This window comes from Bombina bombina, chromosome 1 (assembly GCF_027579735.1).
Source record: "Bombina bombina isolate aBomBom1 chromosome 1, aBomBom1.pri, whole genome shotgun sequence".
Lineage (NCBI taxonomy): Eukaryota > Metazoa > Chordata > Amphibia > Anura > Bombinatoridae > Bombina > Bombina bombina.
This window is the reverse complement of record NC_069499.1, coordinates 561578398-561605323: the sequence shown is the minus strand read 5'-3', so window position 1 is coordinate 561605323 and position 26926 is coordinate 561578398. Positions and strand designations below refer to the sequence as shown.

Sequence of the window (26926 nt, the reverse complement as noted above, 5' to 3'; positions counted from 1 at the left end):
ACGTGTTGGTGTGTATAGAATATTATGCAAACGTTTGGGGGGTTCACAAGTTGCCAGCAATTCATCTTTAGGCAGGTTTTGTTTCTACAATTTATATTCCTAGTCATTTCAACTGTCAATGTGCTTAAAAATTATTTTCTAAAACTTATTTAGCCAGTCCAGACTTGTGGTATGAGGAAGAAGCCTGCTCCTTTTTAAATTCTGGGTCAATGCCACTCAGGTGCAGCTGCCATAGCCTCTGATAAAGCTTTATCTACCAGTCAAATGCTGCATTCTTTTTGTAGGCCACTTGATGTCATCCTACAGTTGCTGAGTGACATTTGAATGAATTGGCGATCATCTCTGGCAGTGGAGAGACCTTTTTGTCCTTTGCCGGCCTGTAGCTTTGTTGTCACAACTATGTGCTTCTTGACTTTGTTCTTATGAACCTCTGTGTTTGATATTTTAAGGATGGAAGCAACTTAATGGTCTCTGTATCCCTCTGCCAGTAAAGCCAGAATTGAACCCTACTTTAGCTCACTCAAAACTTTTCTTTTTAACTCTTTTTGACATGCCTAATAAATTATTTGATTCCAAATACTTTTGAGGTACTACTAGCACTGTTTTTGCCATTTGATCTAACCTATTGCAAGAGGATAGAGATGACCTTTATTAAATTAAATTTTGGTTCAGGAGAACACCTAATCAGTACCTCATTAAAGGGACAGTCTAGTATAAATTAAACTTTCATTATTCAGATAGGACTTTTAATTTTAATCAACCTTCCAATTTACTTTTATCCTCAAATCTGCTTTTTTCTCTTGGTATTCTTAGTTTAATCTAAACATAGGTAGCCTCATGTGCTAATTTCTAAGCCTTTGAGGGCTGCCTCTTATCACATGCTTTTTAAATCTCTTTTCAACACAAAGAGACAGAAAGTACACGTGGGCCATATAGATAACACTGTGTTCAGGCACAGGGGGTTATTTAAGATTTAGCACAAAACAATGCTAAATTTAAGACAATAGATAATAAACAGTCACAGTCATGTGATCAGGGGGTGGAAGAAGGTTCCTAGATACAAGGTAATCACAGAGGAAAAAAGTACATTAATATATCTGTGTTGGTTATGCAAAACTGGGGAATGGGTAATAAAGGATTATCTTTTAAAACAATAACAATTCTATGGTAGACTGTCCCTTTAAGTAGAATGAGGTGGGTCTGTGTTGGAATTCAACAGATACAGACACTGGAATAGAATATATATATATATATATATAAAACAATGCAAAATGAACATTTTAGTACGTCTCTGTCACATTAGGAGCATTATTTCATGTAAATCCTTTTTTTAACATAGTTTTTTTTGTACTTAAAGGGAACCACAATACCTGTTCGAAATGTTTTAAACTAAATTTTTCTGATTATGCAAAATAAACTGACTTCAATTCTGTATGTAGTCTTCATCTTACCACATTCTGTTGTATATAAAAGCTTTAACATTTATAAGTTGATCTGCAGTATAGGACCTGCTATGTATGCTGCCATATTGTAACGTACATTCCGCAACAGTGAGTCACGTGATGTACACGGCACCTGCTAAGCTAAGGAAGTGTCTAAGAAGAACGGCTTTAGGCACTGTTATGTTTATAAATAGCACGGGCAGAGAAGGAAGTGTGAGGGGGGAGGAGAGGAAGGCACAGGAGGAATAAAGAAAGCAAACTCACACTGCATATAAAATTGTAACATTTGCATTCATCTACATTACATATGTTCTCCGGAGCCATTCTTCCCGCTGTGCCTCCCTCTCCCCCTCTCCTCCCCCCTCCTTCCCTACTTGTGCTATTTATAAACATAACAGTGCCTAAAGCCATTCTTCTCAGACACTGCAGGGCTCACTCTGCTTTCTCTTAGCAACAGCAGGTGCCTTGTGCATCATGTGACCAACTGTTGTGGAACGGACTTTACAATATGGCAGCATACATGCAGGCCCTATGCTGCAGATCATTGTTTAATTGATAAAGTTTTTATCTACAACAGAATGCAGTAAGATAAAAAATACTACATACAGAATTGTTAGTTTATTCTGCACAATTAGAAAAAGTTAGTTTAGAACATGTCAAGCAGGTGTTGTGGTTCCCTTTAAGTACAAAAATGTTCAGTATAGGTAGAGATACAACAGACAATATCAGCTATTTGAAATGAGACAATAAAGGTAAAGGGGGTATTTGTAAATAATTTAATACACTTCAGTAGCTAAAATTGATCATTGGGAACACCTTAAAGGGAAGAACATTTTTGAGTAAGTACACTGTGCCTTTAAAGTGCCAAAACATATTTTCTTTTTCTCACATCCTTTGTTTTTTTTGTTTTTTAGTTTGGTTCCTTTTTGATATTATAAAGTTGTTACTGAGACTAGTAGTAGTTAGAATTATTACCCCCTGCAATTGATTGTCCCCTATTGAAAAGGTCATATTGTTGAAGATATAAAGAAAATGTTCAGGGGATTATTGACTAAAATCGATCACTCCCTCCAGAAGTTTTGAAGGAGTCTATAGAGAATGCTCCGGTTTAATTTCACGATCCATATATTGTGATAGTCTCCTGGATGATACTTGGGAGTTCACGTGAATGGACAATGGGGAATCTCAGCAATAAGAGGACTTTTTTGAAGCAAGAGATAATCCAAAGTGATAACTCTTTTTGTTATTTCCCAAATGTATTTCACTATTTGATGTATTCATGTGACACAATGTATGTATTTTCCCTGATGTTCCGGTTGGGGGAGTGTGGGTAATAAAAAATATTTCATTTAAAGTGCCAAAACATAAAGTTCTAATGTTAGAACATTTTATTATTGTTATTTGCATATTACTGCTGCAAAGAGGTTAAACACAAAGTTAATGTTAGCTCCAGAACAACAATGCATTACTGGGACCCAGATGGGAACATCTGGTGAGCCAATGAGAAGAGACGTGTGTGACCAATTACCTGCAAGTAAATTGAAAAGTCTCTTGGAATTTCATGTTTTATCTGATTCATGAAAGGTTTTTTTGTGACTTTCACATAGTTATAACCAAAGCCCTGTATCATTTATATTATTTTTTAAATGGCAATGTATATGAGGAATTTTGTATTTGCTTTCTATAATCACCCAGCTCCCAAATGAGTTTATGCTTCTGATTCAACCTCTAACAAAATCTGAGCCTGCTTTGATTTTCCTGTCTTTTTTTTTTATTATTATTTTCCCAACAGGACGTTAGACAAAGGTGAATTATTTTTGTTTGTTTTTGGTGTTTTTGTAAACTTCTTGTTTGTTTCTTTACATTTTAGCATTTAGGGAAACAATGATGGCTGCTCAGATATGTTCCCTAATTTATTTTAATTTAAGGCACATTGTACTATAAAATTTATTTCCCCTTAATGCGTTCCAAGTGATTTGTTATTGTATCTGCAGAGTATATTATACCTTTATGTTTATTTTAAGATATGAAATAGCTGCTTTTGCTTATTGAAGCCCCAATCCATTGTTCTCAACAACATGCTCATACAAATGGGCTGAGCACGCAGAAATAGCAGACCTCCTAATCTTATCTATTTTATCTATCTCCAACACGTATTAAGGTTACAAAATGTTTCCTTGTAAGTTTAATTTCCTAGACCATGTATCATTTAGTAGCCTTCATTTTAATGGTTTCTAGTGTCTAGTCATGTCACACTCTGAGAAAGAGTGACACACTGTTTTGAGTGTTTTCAGATTACACTGGATAATCATTTTCACACTGTGAAAGGGAGTCATGGAATTGGGTTATAGGGTGCCTATACAACAACATTTTTTTATTTCTTTAGTTTCAAACTAATAAAACTTATTCCTAAAAACATATTAAGGAATGGAGTACCCTAGTAATCCTTGAAAAAAAAACAGGGCATATGAATTCTAGAGAAAATAGGGCTGGTCTAAAAAATGTATCCCATTCTGGCCCTGTCTATCTCTCTATACATTAAAGGGCCAGTAAACATAGAAAATAATGTTATATAATTCTGCACATAGTGCAGAATTATATAACATTATATCAGTGCTAGCTTTATAGAACCTAATATTGCCGGTAAAGTTTTATTAATAAAGAGTATTTTCCAGACCCACTCTCTGTACTCTACTGAGCGGGTCTGTTTTTTTCACTGAGCGCATCTGGCCAGCTGTCTAGTCACTCACAGCCCGACCCGATTGCGCGATTACACTCAGTGCAGCTCGCTCCCGGCAATATTAGGTTCTATAAAGCTAGCACTAATATAATGTTATATAATTCTGTACTATGTGCAGAATTATATAACATTATTTTCTATGTTTACTGGCCCTTTAATGCCTCCTTATCTTTCTTTCTATATACAACAAGTAATACTTAAATGGAGTAATTTAAAAGGAAAATTGTATCATCTATCTTCTACTCCCCACTGTGAAATTGATTGCTGCTTGTTGCCTCTTGTGTATAGAGCTTTTCTTTAGAGAAAATTAAATTATTCATATTTTCAGTATAGGTGGTGGTTTCAACAGGCAAAAGCAGCTATTGAAAGTCACAAAATCAAGGTAAAGGAGCAATTTATAAACTATTTGATACACCCCAGCTGGTAAAACAGATAGATGGGAACACATTGTGGGAAAAAATACAGATACAATGTCCTAATTACTAATAAAATGCTCAGTCTAAAAAACAGAATTTATGTTTACCTGATAAATTTCTTTCTCCTACGGTGTATCCGGTCCACGGCTTCATCCTTACTTGTGGGATATTCTCTTCCCCTACAGGAAGTGGCAAAGAGAGCACACAGCAGAGCTGTCCATATAGCTCCCCTCAGGCTCCGCCCCCCCAGTCATTCGACCGACGGTTAGGAGAAAAAGGAGAACCATAAGGTGCAGTGGTGACTGTAGTTTACAAAAAATAAATTTAAACCTGACCAAAATGCCAGGGCGGGCCGTGGACCGGATACACCGTAGGAGAAAGAAATTTATCAGGTAAACATAAATTCTGTTTTCTCCTACATTGGTGTATCCGGTCCACGGCTTCATCCTTACTTGTGGGAACCAATACCAAAGCTTTAGGACACGGATGAAGGGAGGGAACAAGTCAGGTAACCTAAACGTAAGGCACCACGGCTTGCAAAGCCTTTTTCCCAAAAATAGCCTCCGAAGAAGCAAAAGTAATGAATTTGTAAAATTTGGCAAACGCATGCAGTGAAGACCAAGTCGCTGCCTTACAAATCTGTTCAACAGAAGCCTCATTCTTGGAAGCCCATGTGGAAGCCACAGCTCTAGTAGAGTGAGCTGTAATTCATTCAGGAGGCTGCCTTCCAGCAGTCTCATAAGCCAACCGGATGATGCTTTTCAGCCAGAAAGACAGAGAGGTCGCAGTCGCCTTTTGACTTCTCCTCTTGCCAGAATAGACGACAAACAAGGACGATGTTTGTCTGAAGCCTTTAGTTGCTTTTAGATAAAACTTTAAAGCACGAACCCCATCAAGATGGTGTAACAGACGTTCCTTGTTAGAAACTGGATTAGGACACAGAGAAGGAACAACTATTTCCTGCTTGATATTCTTATTGGAAACCACTTTTGGAAGAAAACCAGGTTTGGTACGTAAAACGACCTTATCTGTATGAAACACCAGATAGGGTGAATTACACTGCAAAGCAGACAATTCAGAAACTCTTCTAGCAGAAGAAATAGCTACAAAAAAACAAAACTTTCCAAGATAGTAACTTAATATCTATGGAATGTAGAGGTTCAAACGGAACCTCTTGAAGAACTGAAAGAACTAAATTTAGACTCCATGGAGGAGCCACAGGTCTGTAGACAGGCTTGATTCTGACTAAAGCCTGTACAAACCCTGAATATCTGGCATGGCTGCCAGACGCTTGTGTAACCAAACAGACAGAGCAGATATCTGTCCCTTAAAAGAACTAGCTGACAGACCTTTCTCCAATCCTTCTTGGAGAAAAGATAGTATCCTTGGAATTCTAATCTTACTCCATGAGTAACCCTTGGATTCGCACCAGCAAGATATTTCCGCCATATCTTATGGTAAATTTTCCTGGTGACAGGCTTTCTAGCCTGGATCAGAGTATCTATAACTGATTCCGAAACCCCACGTTTAGCTAGAATCAAGCGTTCAATCTCCAAGCAGTCAGTTGCAGAGAAACTAGGTTTGGATGTTCGAATCTACCTTGAATTAGAAGGTCCTGCCTCAAAGGCAGCTTCCATGGTGGAACCGATGACATATTCACCAGGTCTGCATACCAAGTCCTGCGTGGTCACGCAGGAGCTATTAGAATTACTGAAGCCTTCTCCTGCTTGATACTGGCTACTAGCCGGGGGAGAAGGGGAAACGGTGGAAAGACATAAGCTAAATTGAACGACCAAGGCGCTACTAAGGTATCTACCAATGTCGCCTTGGGATCCCTGGACCTGGACCCGTAACGTGTAACTTTGAAGTTCTGACGTGACGCCATCAGATCCAGATCTGTAATGCCCCATAGCTGGGTCAGCTGAGCAAAAAACCTCCGGGTGGAGTTCCCACTCCCCCGGATGGAAAGTCTGAAGACTCAGATAATCCGCTTCCCAGTTGTCCACTCCTGGGATGTGAATTACTGATAGATGGCAGGAGTGATCCTCTGCCCATTTGATGATCTTGGATACCTCCCTCATTGCCAGGGAACTCTTTGTTCCCCCCTGATGATTGATGTACGCAACAGTCGTCAAGTTGTCTGACTGAAAACTGATGAATTTGGCCTCCGCTAGTTGAGGCCATGCCTGGAGCGCATTGAATATCGCTCTCAATTCCAAAATGTTTATCGGGAGAAGAAATTCTTCCCGAGACCATAGACCCTGAACCTTCAGGGACTTCCAGACCGCGCCCCAGCCTAAGAGGCTGGCGTCGGTCGTGACAATGATCCACTCCGGTCTTCGGAAACTCATTCCCTGAGACAGGTGATCCTGAGACAACCACCAGAGGAGTGAGTCTCTGGTTTGCTGGTCCATCTGAATCTGGGGAGAAAAATCTGCATAATCTCCATTTCATTGTTTGAGCATGCACAGTTGCAATGGTCTTAAATGAATTCGAGCAAAAGGAACCACGTCCATTGCCGCAACCATTAGTCCTGTTACCTCCATGCACTGAGCTATGGAGGGTTGAGGAATGGATTGAAGAACTCGACAAGTGTTCAAAAGTTTTAGTTTCCTGACCTCTGTCAGAAAGATTTTCATTTCTACCGAGTCTATTATTGTTCCCAGGAAGGGAACCCTTGTGAACGGGGACAGAGAACTTTTTTCTATGTTCACCTTCCACCCGTGAGACCTTAGAAAGGCTAGAACAATGTCCGTATGAGCCCTTGCTTTGTGAAAAGACGACGCCTGTATTAAATGTCGTCTAGTCAAGGTGCTACTGCAATGCCCCTTGGCCTTAGCACCGCTAGAAGGGATCCTAACACCTTTGTGAAAATTCTTGGAGCAGTGGCCAATCCGAAGGGAAGAGCCACGAACTGGTAATCCGAATGGTTTCCATTTGGAATGATGGAGTAATTGGTCTAGGATCTTTAAATCCAGAATTGGCCTGAAAGTTCCTTCCTTTTTGGGAACTACAAACAGGTTTGAGTAAAATCCCAGTCCTTGTTCTGCTGTTGGAACTGGGTTTATCACTCCCATTTTTAAAAGGTACTCTACACAATGTAAGAATGCCTGTCTCTCTATCTGGTCTAAAGATAAGCGAGACAAGTGGAACCTTCCCCTTGGAGGAAGGTCCTTGAATTCTAGAAGATACCCCTGAGAGACAATTTCTAGTGCCCAGGGGTCCGGAACATCTCTTGCCCAGGCCTGAGCAAAGAGAGAAAATCTGCCCCCTACTAGATCCGGTCCCGGATCGGGGGCTACCCCTTCATGCTGTCTTGGTAGCAGCAGCAGGTTTTTTGGCCTGTTTACCCTTGTTCCAGCCTTGCAATGGTTTCCATGCTGGTTTGGGCTGGGGTGCGTTACCCTCTTGCCTAGTGGCTGTAGAGGTAGAAGCCGGTCCGTTCCTGAAATTGCGAAAGGAACGAAAATTGGACTTATTTTTAACTTTGAAAGGTCTATCCTGTGGAAGGGCATGGCCTTTTCCCCCAGTGATATCTGAAATAATTTCTTTCAACTCTGGCCCGAATTGGGTCTTACCTTGAAAGGAATATTAAACAATTTTGTTTTGGATGACACATCCGCCGACCACGATTTTAGTCAAAGCGCTCTACGCACCACTATTGCGAAACCAGAATTTTTTGCCGCTAATTTAGCTAACTGAAAAGTGGCATCTGTAATGAAAGAATTAGCCAACTTCAGGGCGTGAATTCTATCCATGACTTCATCCTAAGAAGTCTCCTTCTGGAGCGAGTTTTCTAATTCCTCAAACCAAAAAGCAGCTGCAGTGGTTACAGGAATAATGCAAGAAATTGGTTGAAGAAGAAAACCTTGTTGAACAAAAATATTCTTAAATAAACCTAATTTTTTATCCATAGGATCTTTGAAAGCGCCACTGTCTTTTATTGGTATAGTTGTGCGCTTAGCTAGCTTTGAAACTGCCCCCTCTACCTTAGGGACCGTCTGCCACGCGTCCCTTCTGGGGTCAACAATGGGGAACATATTCTTAAATATAGGAGGGGGAACAAAAGGTACACCTGGTTTCTCCCACTCCTTATTCACTATATCCGCCACCCTCTTAGGTATCGGAAACGCATCAGTGTGTACTGGGACCTCTAAGAATTTATCCATTTTACACAATTTTTCTGGGACCACCAAAGGGTCACAATCATCAAGAGTAGCCAGGACCTCCTTAAGTAGAGCGCGGAGGTGTTCTAGCTTAAATTTAAATGCTATGATATCAGGCTCTGCCTGCTGAGAAACTTTTCCTGTGTCAGAAATTTCTCCCTCAGACAGGCCCTCCCTCACCGCCAAGTCAGATTGATGTGAGGGCACTACAGATAAATTATCCTCTGCGTCTACTTGCTCATTTTCTGTATTTAAAACTGAGCAATCATGCTTCCTAGGAAAGCTGGCAGTTTGGATAAAAATGCTGCGATAGAATTATCCATTACTGCTGCTAACTGTTGCATAGTAATCGCAATTGGTGCGCTAGATGTACTGGGCATCGCCTGCACGGGCATAGCTGGTGTTGACACAGAAGGAGAGGAAAGCAAGCTATTTTCACTACCTTCAGCTAAAGAATCATCTTGGGCTATATTTTTAAGTGTGATTGTACTGTCCTTAAGCTGTTTGGACGCTATGGCACACTTCACACATAAATTTAATGGGGGAACCACCTTGGCCTTTGGACATACAGAACATAGGCTATCTGAAGACTCAGACATGTTTAACAGACTTAAACAGAACTATAATGCAATAAAAATTATTTTTGACAAAAACGTTACTATCTCTTTAAATAATAAAAAAGCACACTTTTTTTACTGAAATATCAAAAAAACATGAAATAAACATCCGATTTTTTTTTTTAATCATCTTTATTAAACTCCAACAGATTTATACCTTTTCGATAATTTCCAAAACAAAGAATAAACAGTCAAAGATACATCAGCAAGCAAAAGAAATAAAGAAAAAATAAAAAAAAGAAATAAAATAAAAATACTATGAATTAAATTCCATTCTGTCATTCCTAAATGCTTATAATTTCTCTGTTGGAGTATATTTTATCCCCATTTTTTTTTTCCCCTCCCTCCCCTCCCCCCAACAGAACCGTCAATATCAATATCACAACTATGGCCAGGAACAAAGCCAGGAGCAATCTTTCCCTCTCCCCCCACCCCCCCCTCCTCTGAGCATATATCGTCATCCCTGGAGATTTACATTGAAGGTCATGTCTTGTAGATAAGATCCTAAGCTATCTCAGGTGATAGTAATATCAACGTGTTCAAGGTTAGTCTTGCGAGGGGAAAAAAAAAAAAAAAATAAAAAAAAAAAATAAAAAAATATATATATATATATATTTATAAATATATAAAAATAAAAAAAACAAAAGGATTCTCCTGTATCGTACCAGGAGAAAGAGAAAAGATAATGTATCTTGCTTTTACCATAATCCCAAAAGTACGAGTTCTGAGTTTTGAAAAGGAAATATTACTTGATCAATTTCTGGCGGTGTAAGGGATTTAATAAATGGTGCCCACTTATTAAAGAAGGACTGAATATCCGATTCCTTATCAATATTGGTGTCTCGCTGCTCTATAATGCATTGCTTTTTAAGAAAATTTTTAATCTCTGGTACTGTTGGTAAATTTCTTGACTTCCACTTCTTGAAGATTAAATACCTAACTGCCAAAATAATTATGGTAATTAACTTTCCATTGGGGCTATGTTCTTCTGGATTATTTAAACAGAATATAACCTGAACCAGTGAAAGACCCAGAGGGGAGATTTTAAGTGACGTTCTTGCCCAGAATTCAACTTTATACCAGCATTGTCTAATCAATGGACAATCCCAGATCATGTGTCTCAGGTCTGCGGCCTCCATGTAACACTTAGGGCATTTATCAAAATTTAGATTCTTGAACTTAAATGCTTTCTCAGGGGTATAATAATATTTATGTAAAAGTTTTAGATGAGCCTCTCTCCAGGTGGCTGAGATTGTGGCCTGAGATACTCTACAAATAGAGGTTTTTATGAATTGGCTGTCAATGTGCTCTTGTGGCAGGACCAAGCTCCAAGCTTGGGTTAACTTTCCAAGGAGATGTTCCCCTTTGCCTTCCCCCAGTAGATGGTAGCATGGGGTAATTGACATTAACCCGTTCCTTACCAGCGTCAGCCAGAGCTCCAGCCTACCCAGGTCACACCGCCAGTTAATTGGTCTCATAGTATCTGTGATGTAGTGCCTTACCTGTAGATAGGCAAAGAAATCCTTGTTTGAAAGATTAAAGTTAGTTTTAAGTTCATCAAATGCTATAATACATTTTCTCTCTTGATCCACGAATTGTATAAGTCTGTTTAATCCTGATGCGTGCCAATGTTTAAACACCGCTGAGTCTATGCCTGCCTGAAATTTAGGATTACCTATTAACGGTAAATATTGAGATATCTGGCAGTTAAAATCAAAGATCTTTCCTATTTTCTTCCAGGCCCTCAGGGGATTTGAGAACATTTTAAGTGCTCTAATATTAACTGGCCACTCTTTAAGTTCACAGTGTAGGAGAGCTATAGGTGTGTATGGATAGCAAATTTTCTCTTCTAATTTGTTGTTCAGGACATAGTCTCTGGAACAGATCCAATCCGCCGTTATTCGCGCTAAGAATGCCAGATTATAAAACTTTATGTCCGGCAATGCAAAGCCTCCACAAGCTTTAGAAGATGACAATTTGGTCAGGGAGATTCTGGGTCTTGCTTTTTGCCAAATGAACCTCCGAAGTAAGCTATTAATTACTCGTATGTCCCTGTCCAAAAGCATTATCGCCGTGTTCTGTAGAACATATAACAGTTTTGGAAAGAGGACCATCTTGAAAAGTGCTATCCGTCCAGAAATGGAGAGTGGCAAACTCTCCCAGTTTCTGAGCTTTTCCCTGAATATTGATATGATTGGTAGGATGTTAAGCTTATAAAGATCTTTGGGATCACTCGGGATGTGGATACCCAAATATTTAAATGAATCTTTTACTAATCGGAAGGGAATATTACTGGGAGAGGAACTGTTTTTTTTAAGCCAGCATAGTTCTGACTTTGTAGTATTTACTTTATATCCAGAAAAGGACCCAAATTGATCAATGATTTGTAGTAATTTAGGAAGATTTTTTTTACTGTTTGATAGATAAATTAGAATGTCATCTGCATATAGGGCTAACTTTATTTCATAATCCTGTATTTTAATACCTTCTAGTTGTTGCCTGATCGCAGTTGCCAAAGGTTCAATGCAGATGTTAAAGAGGAGAGGAGAGAGGGGGCAGCCCTGACGGGTCCCCCTGCCCAGTACTATCTGGGATGACAACAAGTTATTTACGATTAGCCTTGTATAAGGCTGTTTATAAAGATTTTTGATAAAGTGAAGGAAATTACCTGTGAAGCCAAACTTCACTAATGAAGTGAAAAGATGGTCGTAGTGAACGGAATCGAAGGCCTTCTCGGCATCAACCGAGATGACCGCTAGATCTGGTGAGGTCCTTCCCCCTCTTCTCCCCTCCTCCTCATTATTAAAAAGATATTCTGATGTTACCAAAATCTCTCTAATTTTAGCTGCAGAATTTCGAGCATTTAAGAAACCAGCTTGGTCTTTATGAATGATGTCACCTAGTATTTTTTGTAACCTTTGAGCAATGATTGATGTAAAGATCTTGTAATCAGAATTTAATAGAGCAATTGGTCTATAAGACCCCCTTGAAGTTGGATCCTTTCCACTTTTAAGTATTAGGGTTGTGTAGGAGGATGTAAAAAGTTTTGTCATCTCTTCTCCCTTTATATAGATAGAATTATAATATTTACAAAGATGGGTTGATATTTCGGGAGATAGTATTTTGTATAGCTCATTGGGTAACCCGTCTGGCCCAGGAGTTTTATTCAGAGCGAGGTCAGAAATTGTTTTTTTAATTTCTTCCTCTGTGATTTGCATATTGATAGCTTCGGCTATGTCAGTAGGTAGCTTGGGGACTGATATTTTACTCCAAAAGTCCTCTGCTCGAAGTGAATCTGAATATCTAGATGAATAGAGTTCCTGATAATATTTTTCCATTTCTTGCGCTATTTCTTCATGCTTAGATACTTCCTTCCCTTCTAGCACCAGTTTTTCGATTAGCGAAGACTTTTTCTCGCTTTTGACCAATCTAGCTAGGAGTTTCCCAGATTTATTGCCATATTTATATAATTTGGACTGTAGTTTTAGTTCATTCTGGGTTTCTCTGTATAGCAAAAAATCATCTTTGTTGCTTTTTGCTCTGATATACTTGGTCCAATTTGCAGGAGTTGAGTCAAGAAGGAATCTGTTATATGCGTTTATAACTGCATGTGTTAATTCCTTATCTCTTTGTTGCCTTTTTTTATTTAATATGGCCATATAAGCTATGATTTCCCCTCTTATTACTGCCTTTGCTGCCTCCCAAAATATGGCAGGACGATCTCTATAATCTGAGTTGCAGAGGTCGTAGTCATTAAATTTAACTCTTAGCCAGTTCTTGAATTTCATGTCTGATGCTAAGTGAGAGGGGAAAAAGAAGCGATTTAACTTAAACTTAGGCTGTTTATCTTGGAGATCTAAAGATATTGGCCCATGGTCAGATATACATATAGGAAAGATTTTTGCCTTAACCTCGAATGTGCAGAGTCTTTCGTCTATCAAAAAAAGATCAATCCTTGATAATGTTTTATGGGCTTTAGATAGGCAAGAATATTCTCTAGCATCGGGATTTTGCATCCTCCATATGTCCCTAACACCTAAGTTTTGCATAAGCCTAGTGAAAATTTTAGATTCCAAGTTGTCTTTTTTATGTTTTTTCTGTTTTGTGTTTTGTCTCAGCCTGTCAAGTGGACACTGTGGAGCCATGTTGAAATCTCCTGCGAGAATAAGGTTACCCTCCAGTACAGAGAGTATCTCTGTCTGTAATTGATTCCAGAACTCTGGATCAAGAGTGTTAGGTGCATAAACATTACACATTGTGAACACACGATTATCAATTTTTATTTTTAAGATCACTGATCTCCCCTCTGGGTCTGTCCCAACATGCAGAATTTCTGAATTGATCTTTTTCCCCACCAAAATAGCTACCCCTCTCTTTCTCCCCTGTCCTGAAGTGGCGAACACTTTCTTAACCCATGATGTTTTTAACTTCAAAACTTCTTCTAGGGTAAGATGCGTTTCCTGGAGGAAAGCTATTTCTGTATTCATTTTCCTTAATTGAGAAATGATTGACTTCCTCTTTATAGGAGTGGTGATACCTCCTACGTTCCAAGATACTATTTTAAAATTAAGCATTTAATTTAGTAGATAGATATATGAAATTGGAGAGAGGAAAAAAAAAAAAAAAAAAAAAAAAAAAAAGGGGAAACCCCCCGCAAGACACCTACGCTATTTTGGGCTAGTTTCGCTGTCAGCATTACCTTAAAAGAAAGATAAAAAACAATGACAGTGAGTCCTTGATGTCTGTTCGGTTTACTCACTAGAGCTTAATTGATTTAAGAATTTTTCTGCCTCTTGTGCACCTTCAAAAAGGTGAGTTCCTCCTCTGGCAAAAACTTTAAGTTTAGATGGGTACATAATTAAGGCCTGATAGCCCTGCTGAATAAATTTAGAGCAGATTGGAGCAATATTTCTTCTCCTCGCTGACGTCTCTGCTGAATAGTCTTGAAATAGGAGAATCTTGTTCTCTTTAAACATGATGGGCTGATTTTTACGAAAATGTTGTAGAAGGGTTACCTTATCAGTGAAATTGAGCAATTTGGCTATTACTGGCCTAGGTCTATTATTGCCCCTATTATCAACCTGCATCCTCCCTATTCTATGGGCCCTTTCTACCACTATTTGAGCATTGCTAGGAGGGATTTTAAGTAACTGTACTAAAGTGTCTGTGATAAATAAATTTAGATTCTCAGGCTGTTTCCCCTCAGGTATGCCAATAATGCGGATGTTGTTCCTTCTGGCCCTATTTTCCAAATCTTCAATTTTGATTTGCATTTTGGACAGACTAGTTGCGGTGGCATCTATGCTTGCACTATGAGTAAGTGTGACATCCTCAAGATCAGAGACCCTTTGTTCCACTTCACTAATCCTGTTAGTGAAGTGTCTCAGTTCTTGCGATAGTGATACAATTTCTTGTTTGATCTCTGCCCTAAGGGCATCAAACTTAGGATTTAAAGCTTCTGCAATGTTTGTCACCAGAGCCTGCATGTTAAATGTTTCACTTAAGTGTAAGGGATTGGTTGGGGTTGATTGTTCCTCTGTGGGTAGCTCTATGCTATTTTTATTTTTTCTATCTCTTACTTTAGCTGTCATGGCTGGTGGGGGAGTCCGAGAGTGGCTGTGGAGGAATTTGTCCATAAGACGTGATAATGGTGTGAGTGATGATCAATTATTAACTTGTGCTGTGCTGCAAAACATTCGTGATTTTATTGGAAGGGATAGGGATGTGAGTGACAAGTGAGTGAGGAGGTTTAGGGGAGGGAGTGAGGAGAGTGAGGGACGGGGGAGAAGAAAAGAAAAAAAAAAAAAAAAAAAAAAAGGGGGGATTTATATGTTGGCACCCTTGGTTTTAGTGAAGTGATGTGTGTGGCTTCCTATAATTGAGAGTCCCCATACCAGTCAGAGAGCCTATGACGTGTAGCTTAGAGACAAGAGAACCAAATCCTTCTCTAAAAAAAAGGAACTCAGGTTTACTTTAATATCATTAGGTTCCCCTAATCAAAGTAAGTAGGTATAGATTTTAGTTCTCTTATTATTTTTGTTATATTAGGCCTTTCTTACCTTTATAACTAAAATCTAATATTTCCAGGCTTTTAGATATATTTTAAGTGAAGGGAAACCTGTGTCCTGGTTTTTCGAATCTCTAAGTGTGAAATTAGACCAATTAATCTTGGGACAGCGTATCTGCCTAGACAACAAAATCAAATTGCTCTTGTGCCACAAGAAAAACACAGTTAGAAGAAATTGTTAGTTACAGAAAAGAAGAAAAAAAAGAAGGATAAAAGAGTAACTTAGATCCTAAACATTTAGAACAGAATATGCAGTGTATTAGATTTTCCTTAAAGCTTATAAATTTTAGGTATGCATTTAATCAATATGTTAGGAGATGAAATGTCCAGCAGTTAGGTTGTTATTCTGCAAGCAAGATAAACATGAATGTCCATATTAGTTTAATAGCAGATTTTTCGTGGTGAAAGCAGCTGTTAATCTGTCAGCCAGAAAATAAACAATCAACGTTAGTAATATGTTCATTAGATGTAAAGCAACTAGCTCTTTCCTCTTCCCTTCTCTTTTTCTCCTCCTCTCCCCCTATTCTTTTAGCCTTTACCAGAGTTCAAGCCGGTGTTAGTAAAGTTTACAGATAGTCTGAGAGATAAAGCTCTTATTTAAGTGGACCGCGGTCCACTGTGGTCCGTCCAGTTCAGTGCAGTATGAGTAATATAGGGCTACTCAGCCCTTCCCCTCCTTTCCTTTCCCTTCTTCTTCTTTCCCCTTTTACCTTCCCCCTTTTATGACTTTGGTAAGGAGATTCTTGATATTAATATTGGGAGAAGAATATGATATCCCTGTCTGCTCCCCCAACTTCACCCAGGCAGCCCATTCAGTTTAAGGTGCACAATGATAAGTCCTTAAAGATGCATAGTTAACTCACCTCTCCTCGCCAGCTGTACCCCGTGTTCTATCTTGCCCTGGAAGATGGGGTTCTTGAATATACGGTGAGTGTCTCTCCTACCTGAGACCTGCAGATGCAGCTCCCGCAGCTTTAGGTGCCTCTGCCTTGTCTTGACCTCAGGCAGCTATTTATCTCTCCCTCCCTCACGCAGCAGCGGTGGGAGAGAGGGAAGAGAAACAAGAGGCAGGCTTCCTACGTGCAGGGGCTTTTTCCTTCGTTCCTAGCCCTCCAGATAGCGCTTACTCCAGTCCCTCTCACGCAGCACCGGTGGGAGAGGGATGGGGTGATCTGCGCTACAGCCAAAGATCCAGCGAGGAGTCTCAAGGGGAGGGCCACCTCAGGGAGACATGTAGGATTCAGTATCACTCCGCAGTGTGAGTTCCGTGATGCCGGGCACGCTGGCGGGAGGGGTGAGAAAGGATTCAACCACAGCGGTGGGTGGGCCCGTCTGTACTGACTTTGATGCAGTTGGTCCTCTGTTGGATTAGGACCCAGCCTCGCCTCTGCTCAGTTCGTGGGGGAAAGGGGGAGAGCAGTGTGCGCCGGGCAGACGCAGTCCGGAGAGCCCGCTGCAAGCAGACCCCGGCAACAGGAGATGAGGTACGTGCTGCAACAGATGCGGCTTCAGTTGTTGCCGTCTAATGTTGAACTTTCCTTTATTTCTGTCCTTAGCTGAGCAGAGGAGCAAAGGGATCTTCCAAGGTAAAAGGGGTTTCTCCTGGGTTATTATCTATGCCTTTTGAAGAGGTAGTGGGGGTTTAAGTTTACCCGGCAAATTATGTCTATGATTCAGAGCAGTTGGTTAAGAGTGCCGGGTAAGCCAGTTGGCCTCGATTCGTCTGTTTGGGGGGATATCACCTCCCTTCTTGCAATAACAGCGGGATGGAGTTTATCGCTGTTCAGGTTCAGGTGCGTTGTCTTGGCTAACCCGTTAGCTATCCCCTAAACTGGGGTATGGCGCGAAAACAACCGCCAGCAGCTGTAGGGCTGAAACAGGTAGCTCAGCAGGTAGCTCAGCAGGTAGCTCAGCAGCACGTGCTTGCTCCTCCTCTTCCACCGGAACCTCTCAGGGCATGTCTAAACATCCGATTTTAATGAAATTTTCACCACAGAGTCTTAATGCTTTGAAAAGATTGCACACAAATTTTCAGATCAATTAACCCCTTAATACCCAAACCGGAGCTAATAACAGTTATTAACCAGTTAACACACTACAGTACTAGCCACAGCTTCTCACTGTAGCCTTTACCTTCATTAGGGATTATTTTAGCAGGAAATAAGCCTCCCTGGAGTCTTTTATGATGCCTCTTGACTCCCCACATGAAGCTGCATGGATTGCCTAGGCAAAAACAACTGCACAATTTAGGCCTAAAAATTAGGGGGTCGATCCAATATAAATCGTCGCCCGCAAAAGCCGGCGACGCCAATATTTGCGCGGATTTGGTATCCTATATACGGCGTAACCTAGAAGTTACGCGCGTATATTTCTGCCGTCGCCCGTAGTTTTTTGGGCCATAGGCAGGTATACCAAACCCGCGCAGTTTGGTATCCAATATGCAGCGTAAGGACTTACGTGGCGAAAATGGAGAAAACTTACTCCATTTTCACCTCGCCACAAAAAGCAGCCGTAAGAAGCCTTACGCTGACTATTGGAGCCCCGTAACTCCCTAAACTAACTAGAAAATAAACCTAACACCTAACGCATGCGCAATGTCTATCTCCCTGTCAACCGCGATCTGCTAAAATAAACCTAACACCTAACGCATGCGCAATGTCTATCTCCCTGTCAACCGCGATCTGCTAAAATAAACCTAACACCTAACGCATGCGCAATGTCTATCTCCCTGTCAACCGCGATCCCCCCCCCCCCCGAAATCCCTAATAAAGTTATTACCCCCTAAACCGCCGCTCCCGGACCCCGCCGCCATCTACATAAACTAACCCCCTACTGTGAGCCTCTAAAACCGCCGCCATCTACCTTATCTATCCCCTAATCTGACCCCTTACACCGCCGCCACCTATATAAAAATGATTAACCCCTAATGTAAGCCCCTTACACCGCCGCCATCTCTATTAAAATGATTAACCCCTAATTTAATCTACCTACCCCGCCGCCAGCTATATTATCTATATTAACCCTAAGTATATTATAGTTAATATAGGTATTACATTATATATATTAACTATATTAACCCTAATTATATTAGGGTTAATATAGTTAATATAGTTACTATAGTATTTATATTAACTATATTAACTCTATCTAACCCTAACTAAATTTATATTAAATTAATCTAATTCATTTATAAACTAAAATATTCCTATTTAAATCTAAATACTTACCTATAAAATAAACCATAAGATAGCTACAATGTAATTATTAATTATATTGTAGCTATGTTAGGGTTAATATTTATTTTACAGGTAAATTGTTAATTATTTTAACTAGGTATAATAGATATTAAATAGTTATTAACTATTTAATATCTACCTAGTTAAAATAATTACCCAATTACCTGTAAAATAAATCCTAACCTAAGTTACAAATACACCTACACTATCAATAAATTTAATAAACTACAAACATCTATCTAAAAATACAATTAAATTAACTAAACTAAATTACAAAAAAAAACAAACACTAAATTACAAAAAATAAAAAAAAGATTACAAGATATTTAAGCTAATTACACCTATTCTAAGCCCCCTAATAAAATAATAAACCCCCAAAATAAAAAAATTCCCTGCCCTATTCTAAATTCAACAAATTTCAAAGCTCTTTACCTTACCAGCCCTTAAAAGGGCCTTTTGTGGGGCATGCCCCAAAGAATTCAGCTCTTTTGCATACAACAAATACAATACCCCCCCCCCATTACAACCCACCACCCACATACCCCTATTCTAAACCCACCCAAACCCCCCTTAAAAAAGCCTAACACTACCCCCCAGAAGATCTCCCTACCTTGTCTTCACCACACCGGGCCGAACTCCTGATCCGATCCGAGCGATGTCATCCTTCAAGCGGCAAAGAAGAATTCTTCCTCCGGCGACGTCTTCCTCCAAGCGGCAGCAAAGTCTTCATTCTTCCGGCGGCATCTTCAATCTTCTTTCTTCGCTGATCTGTTCCGATCAGCCAATAGAATGCGAGCTCAATCTGATTGGCTGATTGGATCAGCCAATCGGATTGAACTTGAATCTGATTGGCTGATTCAATCAGCCAATCAGATTTTTTTAACTTAATTCCGATTGGCTGATAGAATCTTATCAGCCAATCGGAATTCGGCGGACGCCATCTTGGATGACGTCATTTAAAGGTACCTCATTCCAAGTTCAGCAGTCGGCCGGGATGGATGCTCCGCGGCGGCGGAGCGAAGAAAGAAGATTGAAGATGCCGCCGGAAGAATGAAGACTTTGCTGCCGCTTGGAGGAAGACGTCGCCGGAGGAAGAATTCTTCTTTGCCGCTTGGAGGATGACATCGCCGGAGGAAGAATTCTTCTTTGCCGCTTGGAGGAAGACATCGCCCGGATCGGATCAGGAGTTCGGCCCGGTGTGGTGAAGACAAGGTAGGGAGATCTTCAGGGGGGTAGTGTTAGGCTTTTTTAAGGGGGGTTTGGGTGGGTTTAGAATAGGGGTATGTGGGTGGTGGGTTGTAATGGGGGGGGTTATTGTATTTGTTGTATGCAAAAGAGCTGAATTCTTTGGGGCATGCCCCACAAAAGGCCCTTTTAAGGGCTGGTAAGGTAAAGAGCTTTGAAATTTGTTGAATTTAGAATAGGGCAGGGAATTTTTTTTATTTTGGGGGTTTATTATTTTATTAGGGGGCTTAGAATAGGTGTAATTAGCTTAAATATCTTGTAATCTTTTTTTTTATTTTTTGTAATTTAGTGTTTGGTTTTTTTTGTAATTTAGTTTAGTTAATTTAATTGTATTTTTAGATAGATGTTTGTAGTTTATTAAATTTATTGATAGTGTAGGTGTATTTGTAACTTAGGTTAGGATTTATTTTACAGGTAATTGGGTAATTATTTTAACTAGGTAGATATTAAATAGTTAATAACTATTTAATATCTATTATACCTAGTTAAAATAATTAACAATTTACCTGTAAAATAAATATTAACCCTAACATAGCTACAATGTAATTATTAATTATATTGTAGCTATCTTAGGGTTTATTTTATAGGTAAGTATTTAGATTTAAATAGGAATATTTTAGTTTATAAATGAATTAGATTAATTTAATATAAATTTAGTTAGGGTTAGATAGAGTTAATATAGTTAATATAAATACTATAGTAACTATATTAACTATAATAACCCTAATATAATTAGGGTTAATATAGTTAATATATATAATGTAATACCTATATTAACTATAATATACTTAGGGTTAATATAGATAATATAGCTGGCGGCGGGGTAGGTAGATTAAATTAGGGGTTAATCATTTTAATAGAGATGGCGGCGGTGTTAGGGGCTTACATTAGGGGTTAATAATTTTAATATAGATGGCGGCGGTGTTAGGGGCTTTTTTATTGTTAGGCTAGTGAGGGGGGATAGCGGATAGAGGGTTAGACAGTGCGGGCTATGTTAGGGAGGCGTGTTAGACAGTGCGGGCTATGTTAGGGAGGCGTGTTAGACAGTGCGGGTGTTTTAAACTTTAGTCAGGTTTTATAGGCGCCGGCAGTTTCTAACGTGCCGCAAGTCACTGGCGACGCCAGAAATTTGTACTTACGCAGATTTCTGGACATCGCTGGTTTGTGAGACTTACGGCACGTTAGCATCTGACGGCGACCTATATGGGATGGCTCAAGTTGCGAGCTGAAACTGCGGGCGACGCCGGTTCCCTCGCTTGCGCCGCAAACTGCGATCGATATCAGATCGCGCCCCAGGCCTCCTCCCTCTTCATTCTAGAGTGGAGGAGCCTTTCTGACTAGATTTAGGTGTCCAAATAAGTGCCAGGCCGAAATTAAACCCCAAAAGTGTTTTAAAGTCTGAAAAAACACCTTATTTATAGTGAAAAACATGCTAAAAAGCAATCGATTTTAAAGCCCACAATAGTGTCAACCAGCATAGAGTCCTAAATATAAGCCATCATTTTATACAGAGTCTATTAGAAAAAAATGGCTTACCAATCCCCAGAGGGAATTTCTGACAGTCTTCTAGCATTACATGGTCTTGTTAGAAAAATGACTGATCATACCGGAAGCAGTTAAGCCTGCAAACTGTTCCCCCCAACTGATGTTCTCTGGTTTCAACAGTCCTGCGTGGGAACAGCAAAGGATTTTAGTTACTGGTGCTAAAATCATACTCCTCTCAACAGAAATCTTCATCACTTTCTGCTGTAGAGTAAATAGTACAAACCGGCACTATTTTAAAATAACAAACTCTTGATAGAAGAAATAAAAAACTACAACTAACACCACATACTCTTTACCACCCCCGTGGAGATGCTACTTGTTCAGAGCGGCAAAGAGAATGACTTGGGGGGCGGAGCCTGAGGGGAGCTATATGGACAGCTCTGCTGTGTGCTCTCTTTGCCACTTCCTGTAGGGGAAGAGAATATCCCACAAGTAAGGATGAAGCCGTGGACCGGATACACCAATGTAGGAGAAAAAAGCTGGTTGTTTGTTGTACTTAAAGGGACACTGTACCCAAAAATTTTCTTTCGTAATTCATATTGAGCATGAAATTTTAAGCAACTTTCTAATTTACTCCTATTATCAAATTTTCTTTATTCTCTTGGTATCTTTATTTGAAATGCAAGAATGTAAGTTTAGATGCCGGCCCATTTTTGGTGAACAACCTGGGTTGTCCTTGCTGATTGGTGGATAAATTCATCCACCAATAAAAAATTGCTGTCCAGAGTACTGAAACCAAACAAAAGCTTAGATGCCTTCTTTTTCAAATAATGATAGCAAGAGAACGAAGAAAAATTGATAATAGGAGTAAATTAGAAAGTTGCTTAAAATTGCATGCTCAATCTGAATCACAAAAGAAATTTTTTGGGTACAGTGTCCCTTTAACTGTAAATATTTAAACAATCAGGTTATCAGGTGAGACATGCTGGCATTATTTAATCAAATATTTAAACAATGATAAGATAATAAGGCTCCTGAGAAGAGACAAAAAATACAAAAGAGAAAAAAGATATGTTTTTAAATGGTTCAATCTAGCATACATTTTTAGAACCATTTCATTGTTTAGGTGAACCCAGTGTTAAGTACACATTTTAATGTCATCGTAATGCAGAAATTTATTGATCCATATCTGAAAATAGACTGAATGTTAGATAGTCTTTTGGGAAGTGTTTAAAATGCTACACTGGAATAATATATCTCTCTAGTCATGTGACCAAGGATCCGATTGACTGAAAAGTACCATCATCTTGCAGTCAGTGGAGGAAATTATAATTCAAAGGATATTCCTCATGTGATGTTTAATCATGGTCTGAATATAAAAGCAGGCATGAACACATAAAGGGCCGGATTACGAGTTGAGTGCTAAGGTTTGCGTGAGAGCCATATCGGGTTTTCGCGTTTGCGCGCAAGAATCATCTAACATTTGATATGTCAGAACATTGTTATGAAGTAAATAAATGCATTATTTAAAGGGGCCAGATAGCAGTTTCCTTTCTGACCTTCCTGTGTCTTTTATAAAAGTACATATCATATAATTAAGAATAAACACAAGCAGTAGAGCATCTTAAACCCTTGTGAGAGACCATTACAAAGCCTAATTAGTGTGTAATGCGACTAATCTTTCCATAATAACTATTATCTTGTTAATTTTGCTTGCAGGGAAGGGAGATTTGATTGGCTCAGACCATCTCAATAAGGATCAAGTGATCAAAACCAACGCCAACGTGAAAGCCTTAACCTATTGTGATCTGCAGTACATTAGTCTTAAGGGCCTGCGAGAAGTTCTGGAGTTGTATCCTGAGTACTCACAGAAATTTATCTTAGAAATCCAGCATGACCTGACCTACAATCTCCGGGAGGGCAGCGAGACAGATGTGAGTGACAGAAGCTCTGGGGAAATTGTAGACCTAAAATTAGAACAAAAAATATATCTTCAGAAATCTGTAGATTACAAGGGTTTTATTAGGCATTTGGGATTACAAATAACCACATATTGTAAATAATATTTTAAACATCTGACAAACTATGTGATGTACTTGCTGTATTAAATCAATGCATTTTACTTAGCAACTGGGTGTATTCTCAGAGTAGGAAGATTTTCTCAGAGATAGAATTAAAATATGGGGTTTATTAATTTTTTTTTTTTTTATCATTTACACTTTCATAGAAAAAAAATATGCCAAGAGGAGAACCTAGATACAGGCAGGTGTTTTAGTTAAAGGGGCATTCCAGCCAAAATTGGAATTCATGTGGATGGCTTTCAGTTTTGGAAAATAAATATTTTTTTTGTATACATGCATTAGCAAAAATGTTTATAATAAAAGCTATAGCTGTTTCAAATGTGTATTTAAGTATGCACCGTGCACCAGCATTTTATACACAGCACTTGATCAGAGAGCCTAAGGTGCTTGTACCATTTGGTAATGACTCAATTTTTTAATTGCTGACATGATACAAGCCCCACTGGTGGTATGAGCAGCTTTAGTATTTTAAATGCTAGTGCACTGAGAATATCTAGCTATGCTTCACATGCACGTGCAGAGAAAAATGTTAACACTAAAACAGTGATAACTTTTACTAGAAGTATTTTTGCTATTACATGTATATTGCAATTATGTTTCTATTCAAAAATTTAATTCATCTATGTGCAGTTCATTTTTTACCATAATGTCCCTTTAATCTGTGAAAGCAGGAGGTGAGTAGGTTTAAAGGCTGATCAAAAGATTTTAAGAGCTCTCTTATTAAACAAAAAAAGACCAGAAAAGTTTGTATAAGGGCACCCAGAGCAAGGTGCAGGAATCCTTTGATACAACTGCGTGTGCAGTTTAATGTTTTCTCTTGTAAGGTGTATCCAGTCCACGGATCATACATTACTTGTGGGATATTCTCATTCCCAACAGGAAGTTGCAAGAGGACACCCACAGCAGAGCTGTAATATAGCTCCTCCCCTAACTGTCATAGCCAGTCATTCTCTTGCAACTCTCAACAAGCAAGGACGTTGTAGGAGAGAGTGGTTAAATATAGTTAGTTTATTTTCTTCAATCAAAAGTTTGTTATTTTTAAATAGTACCGGAGTTGTGCTATTTTATCTCAGGCAATAAATAGAAGAAGAATCTGCCTGAGGTTTCTATGATCTTAGCAGGTTGTAACTAAGATCCATTGCTATTCTCACATATGTCTGAGGGGATTACACAGATGAAGTAACTTCAGCGAGAGAATGGCGTGCAGTTTATTCTGCTATCAGGTATGTGCAGTTAAATTTTTTTCTAGAGATGGAAAACACTAGAAAATGCTGCTGATACCGGATTAATGTAAGTTAAGCCTGAATACAGTGATTTAATAACGACTGGTATCATGCTTACTCCCAGGGGTAATACCCTTATGATATTGCAATATAAACGTTTGCTGGCATGTTTAATCGTTTTTATATATGCATTGGTGATAAAACTTTATTGGGGCCTAGTTTTTTCCACATGGCTGGCTTAAATTTTGACTAGAAACAGTTTTACTGAGGCTTTCCACTGTTATAGTATAAAAGTTACAGTTGGTGCAGTTAAAATTACAAACTGTGACATCCAGCTTCCCTCGGGAGTCCCCTGTATGCTATAGGACATCTCTAAAGGGCTCAAAGGCTTTCCAAAGTCGTTTATTGGGGAAGGTAGGACCACAGCTTGCTGTGGCAGTTGGTTGTGACTGTTTAAAAAAAAAAAAAAAAAAAAGGGGCGGAGCCAACTGTTAAGCAGAACAGACGCAGGTACAGGGAGCTCCTGCTCTAATAAGTTAACAAAGCCCAATAAATAGCCCTAAACCAGATTTTTACACAGCAAATTTGACTTCAACTCAAGAAATAACCTTCACTGACCGTACTTTGAAGCAGATCACAGGCGCTCACGACAGCATCGAGGAAGCAGTGCCGACGGAGACCTCGTGTCTCCCTTGTCTGTGAAGAGCCAACTTCCATTGCTGCTCCTGTCGGAGCCCTCGAATTTAACAAAGCTCTTAGCACCCAGACCCTCTACCAAGGCTCATCCTACACCAGACTGGATCCCCTATTGAACTGAGAGGATGAGCTCTCTAATTCTGGACGCTCTGATTATGCTAGGCTCCTGCATGGATGCCCAGTTCACTATCCTCTCCCACCATATATCCCTCAGCAGGGAAGACTCACCCGACTGGCCAGAAGAGGATCCCAACAATCTACCCTCCCCGGTTACATGTGCACACAGACAGGATAAGATGGCGGCTGCACCCGGACAAGATCCTTCTACCTCGCACCAGCAGGCTGATCCTACTCTCAACTTTGCTGTACCGCTTCTGGCTCCAGTCCCCGAGCGACCGGCCGGGCCTGGGGTTAGAGCGGACAGGAATATGGGCACCCGCAATGAAGATGATCCTCCAGATCAAGCCCACGCCAATGACATACACACTCACCTCACCGCGAGGAAGACCGGGAACGGTCTGAAAGACTTGCTTCTGGATGGCGGTGTGCAGCTAGAGTCCTTACCCACGAGGCAGCCCAGTAGCGATTGCGCCATATCCCATCTAGGCCTTTCATCACACAGCATGCGACTACGATCCCAAGAAGAAACTGTCCTGAACGATAAGTTTTCCTCCCACTGGCTACAGGACCACGCAAGTGACAGACAATTCCATGTGGTCTTAACGGTCTGGACTTTGAGCTTTGTTGTTGAAGGGCCTTATAATGCCTTACATGACCCCATAACCAGGCTCCACACTGGAGACCATTCCCAAGCTAAGAGACGGTCTGGGGAGGGCTGACTTACAAAGTCATAGTGCTACATAGTTTAGTTACACAACAGATCTGTTTGATTTGCTTCGTTATGTTTGTTGTTACCACTTACCCGGTCAGTTTATATGTGTGTTTTTGGGATTATACTTACCAGGTTATTTAGATAAGATTGCTGAATTAGATGTTTATTTAAAACAGGGCCTACACCTACTGTTCTAAGGGTATTGGAATTTGTGTCCCACTGAGATTAGATACGTGGATAACATACATGCTGGTGTCCTGATTCCCTGAATACTCCTTGACCCTAGCGAGTATGAGATCTAGTTTTACTTATCATCAACCTAGAATAGTAAGATTAAGGAAAAGCCTCCTTACATTATATTATATTATAGCATTTCTCTCAGGTTTAAGTGAGCCCTAGATGCTCCCCACTTAATGGCGATAGATCCACTACCAATTTATTTTGCACTTTGCTAAATATCTAAGGTTATATTTATTGTTTACCTATAAGCTAACAATATCATACAATCCTCTATGTATCTGCTGGGCTCGAGTCAAGTAAACCTCTATATTTCATCAGCCTGTATTAACCCTGGTGTGTAATGGGTGGTACATAGTCCTGTAGGGCTTTATACTGTTTTGTTTATTATAACTTTGTTGAGATGATCTCTCACTGCACTTCCTACCTGTTCCTAACTCACA

At 39.6% G+C, this 26926-nt stretch overlaps 1 protein-coding gene across 1 annotated transcript in view; it reads left to right on the top strand.

The window, feature by feature from the left end:
* Positions 1 to 26926, top strand: part of LOC128645634 (potassium voltage-gated channel subfamily H member 8-like) — a 1117245-nt gene that overhangs the window by 903186 nt on the left and 187133 nt on the right. The window contains exon 11 of the mRNA XM_053698756.1: positions 23134 to 23348. Coding sequence (XP_053554731.1) covers positions 23134 to 23348 — 215 coding nt within the window. The remainder of the gene's footprint in view (positions 1 to 23133; positions 23349 to 26926) is intronic.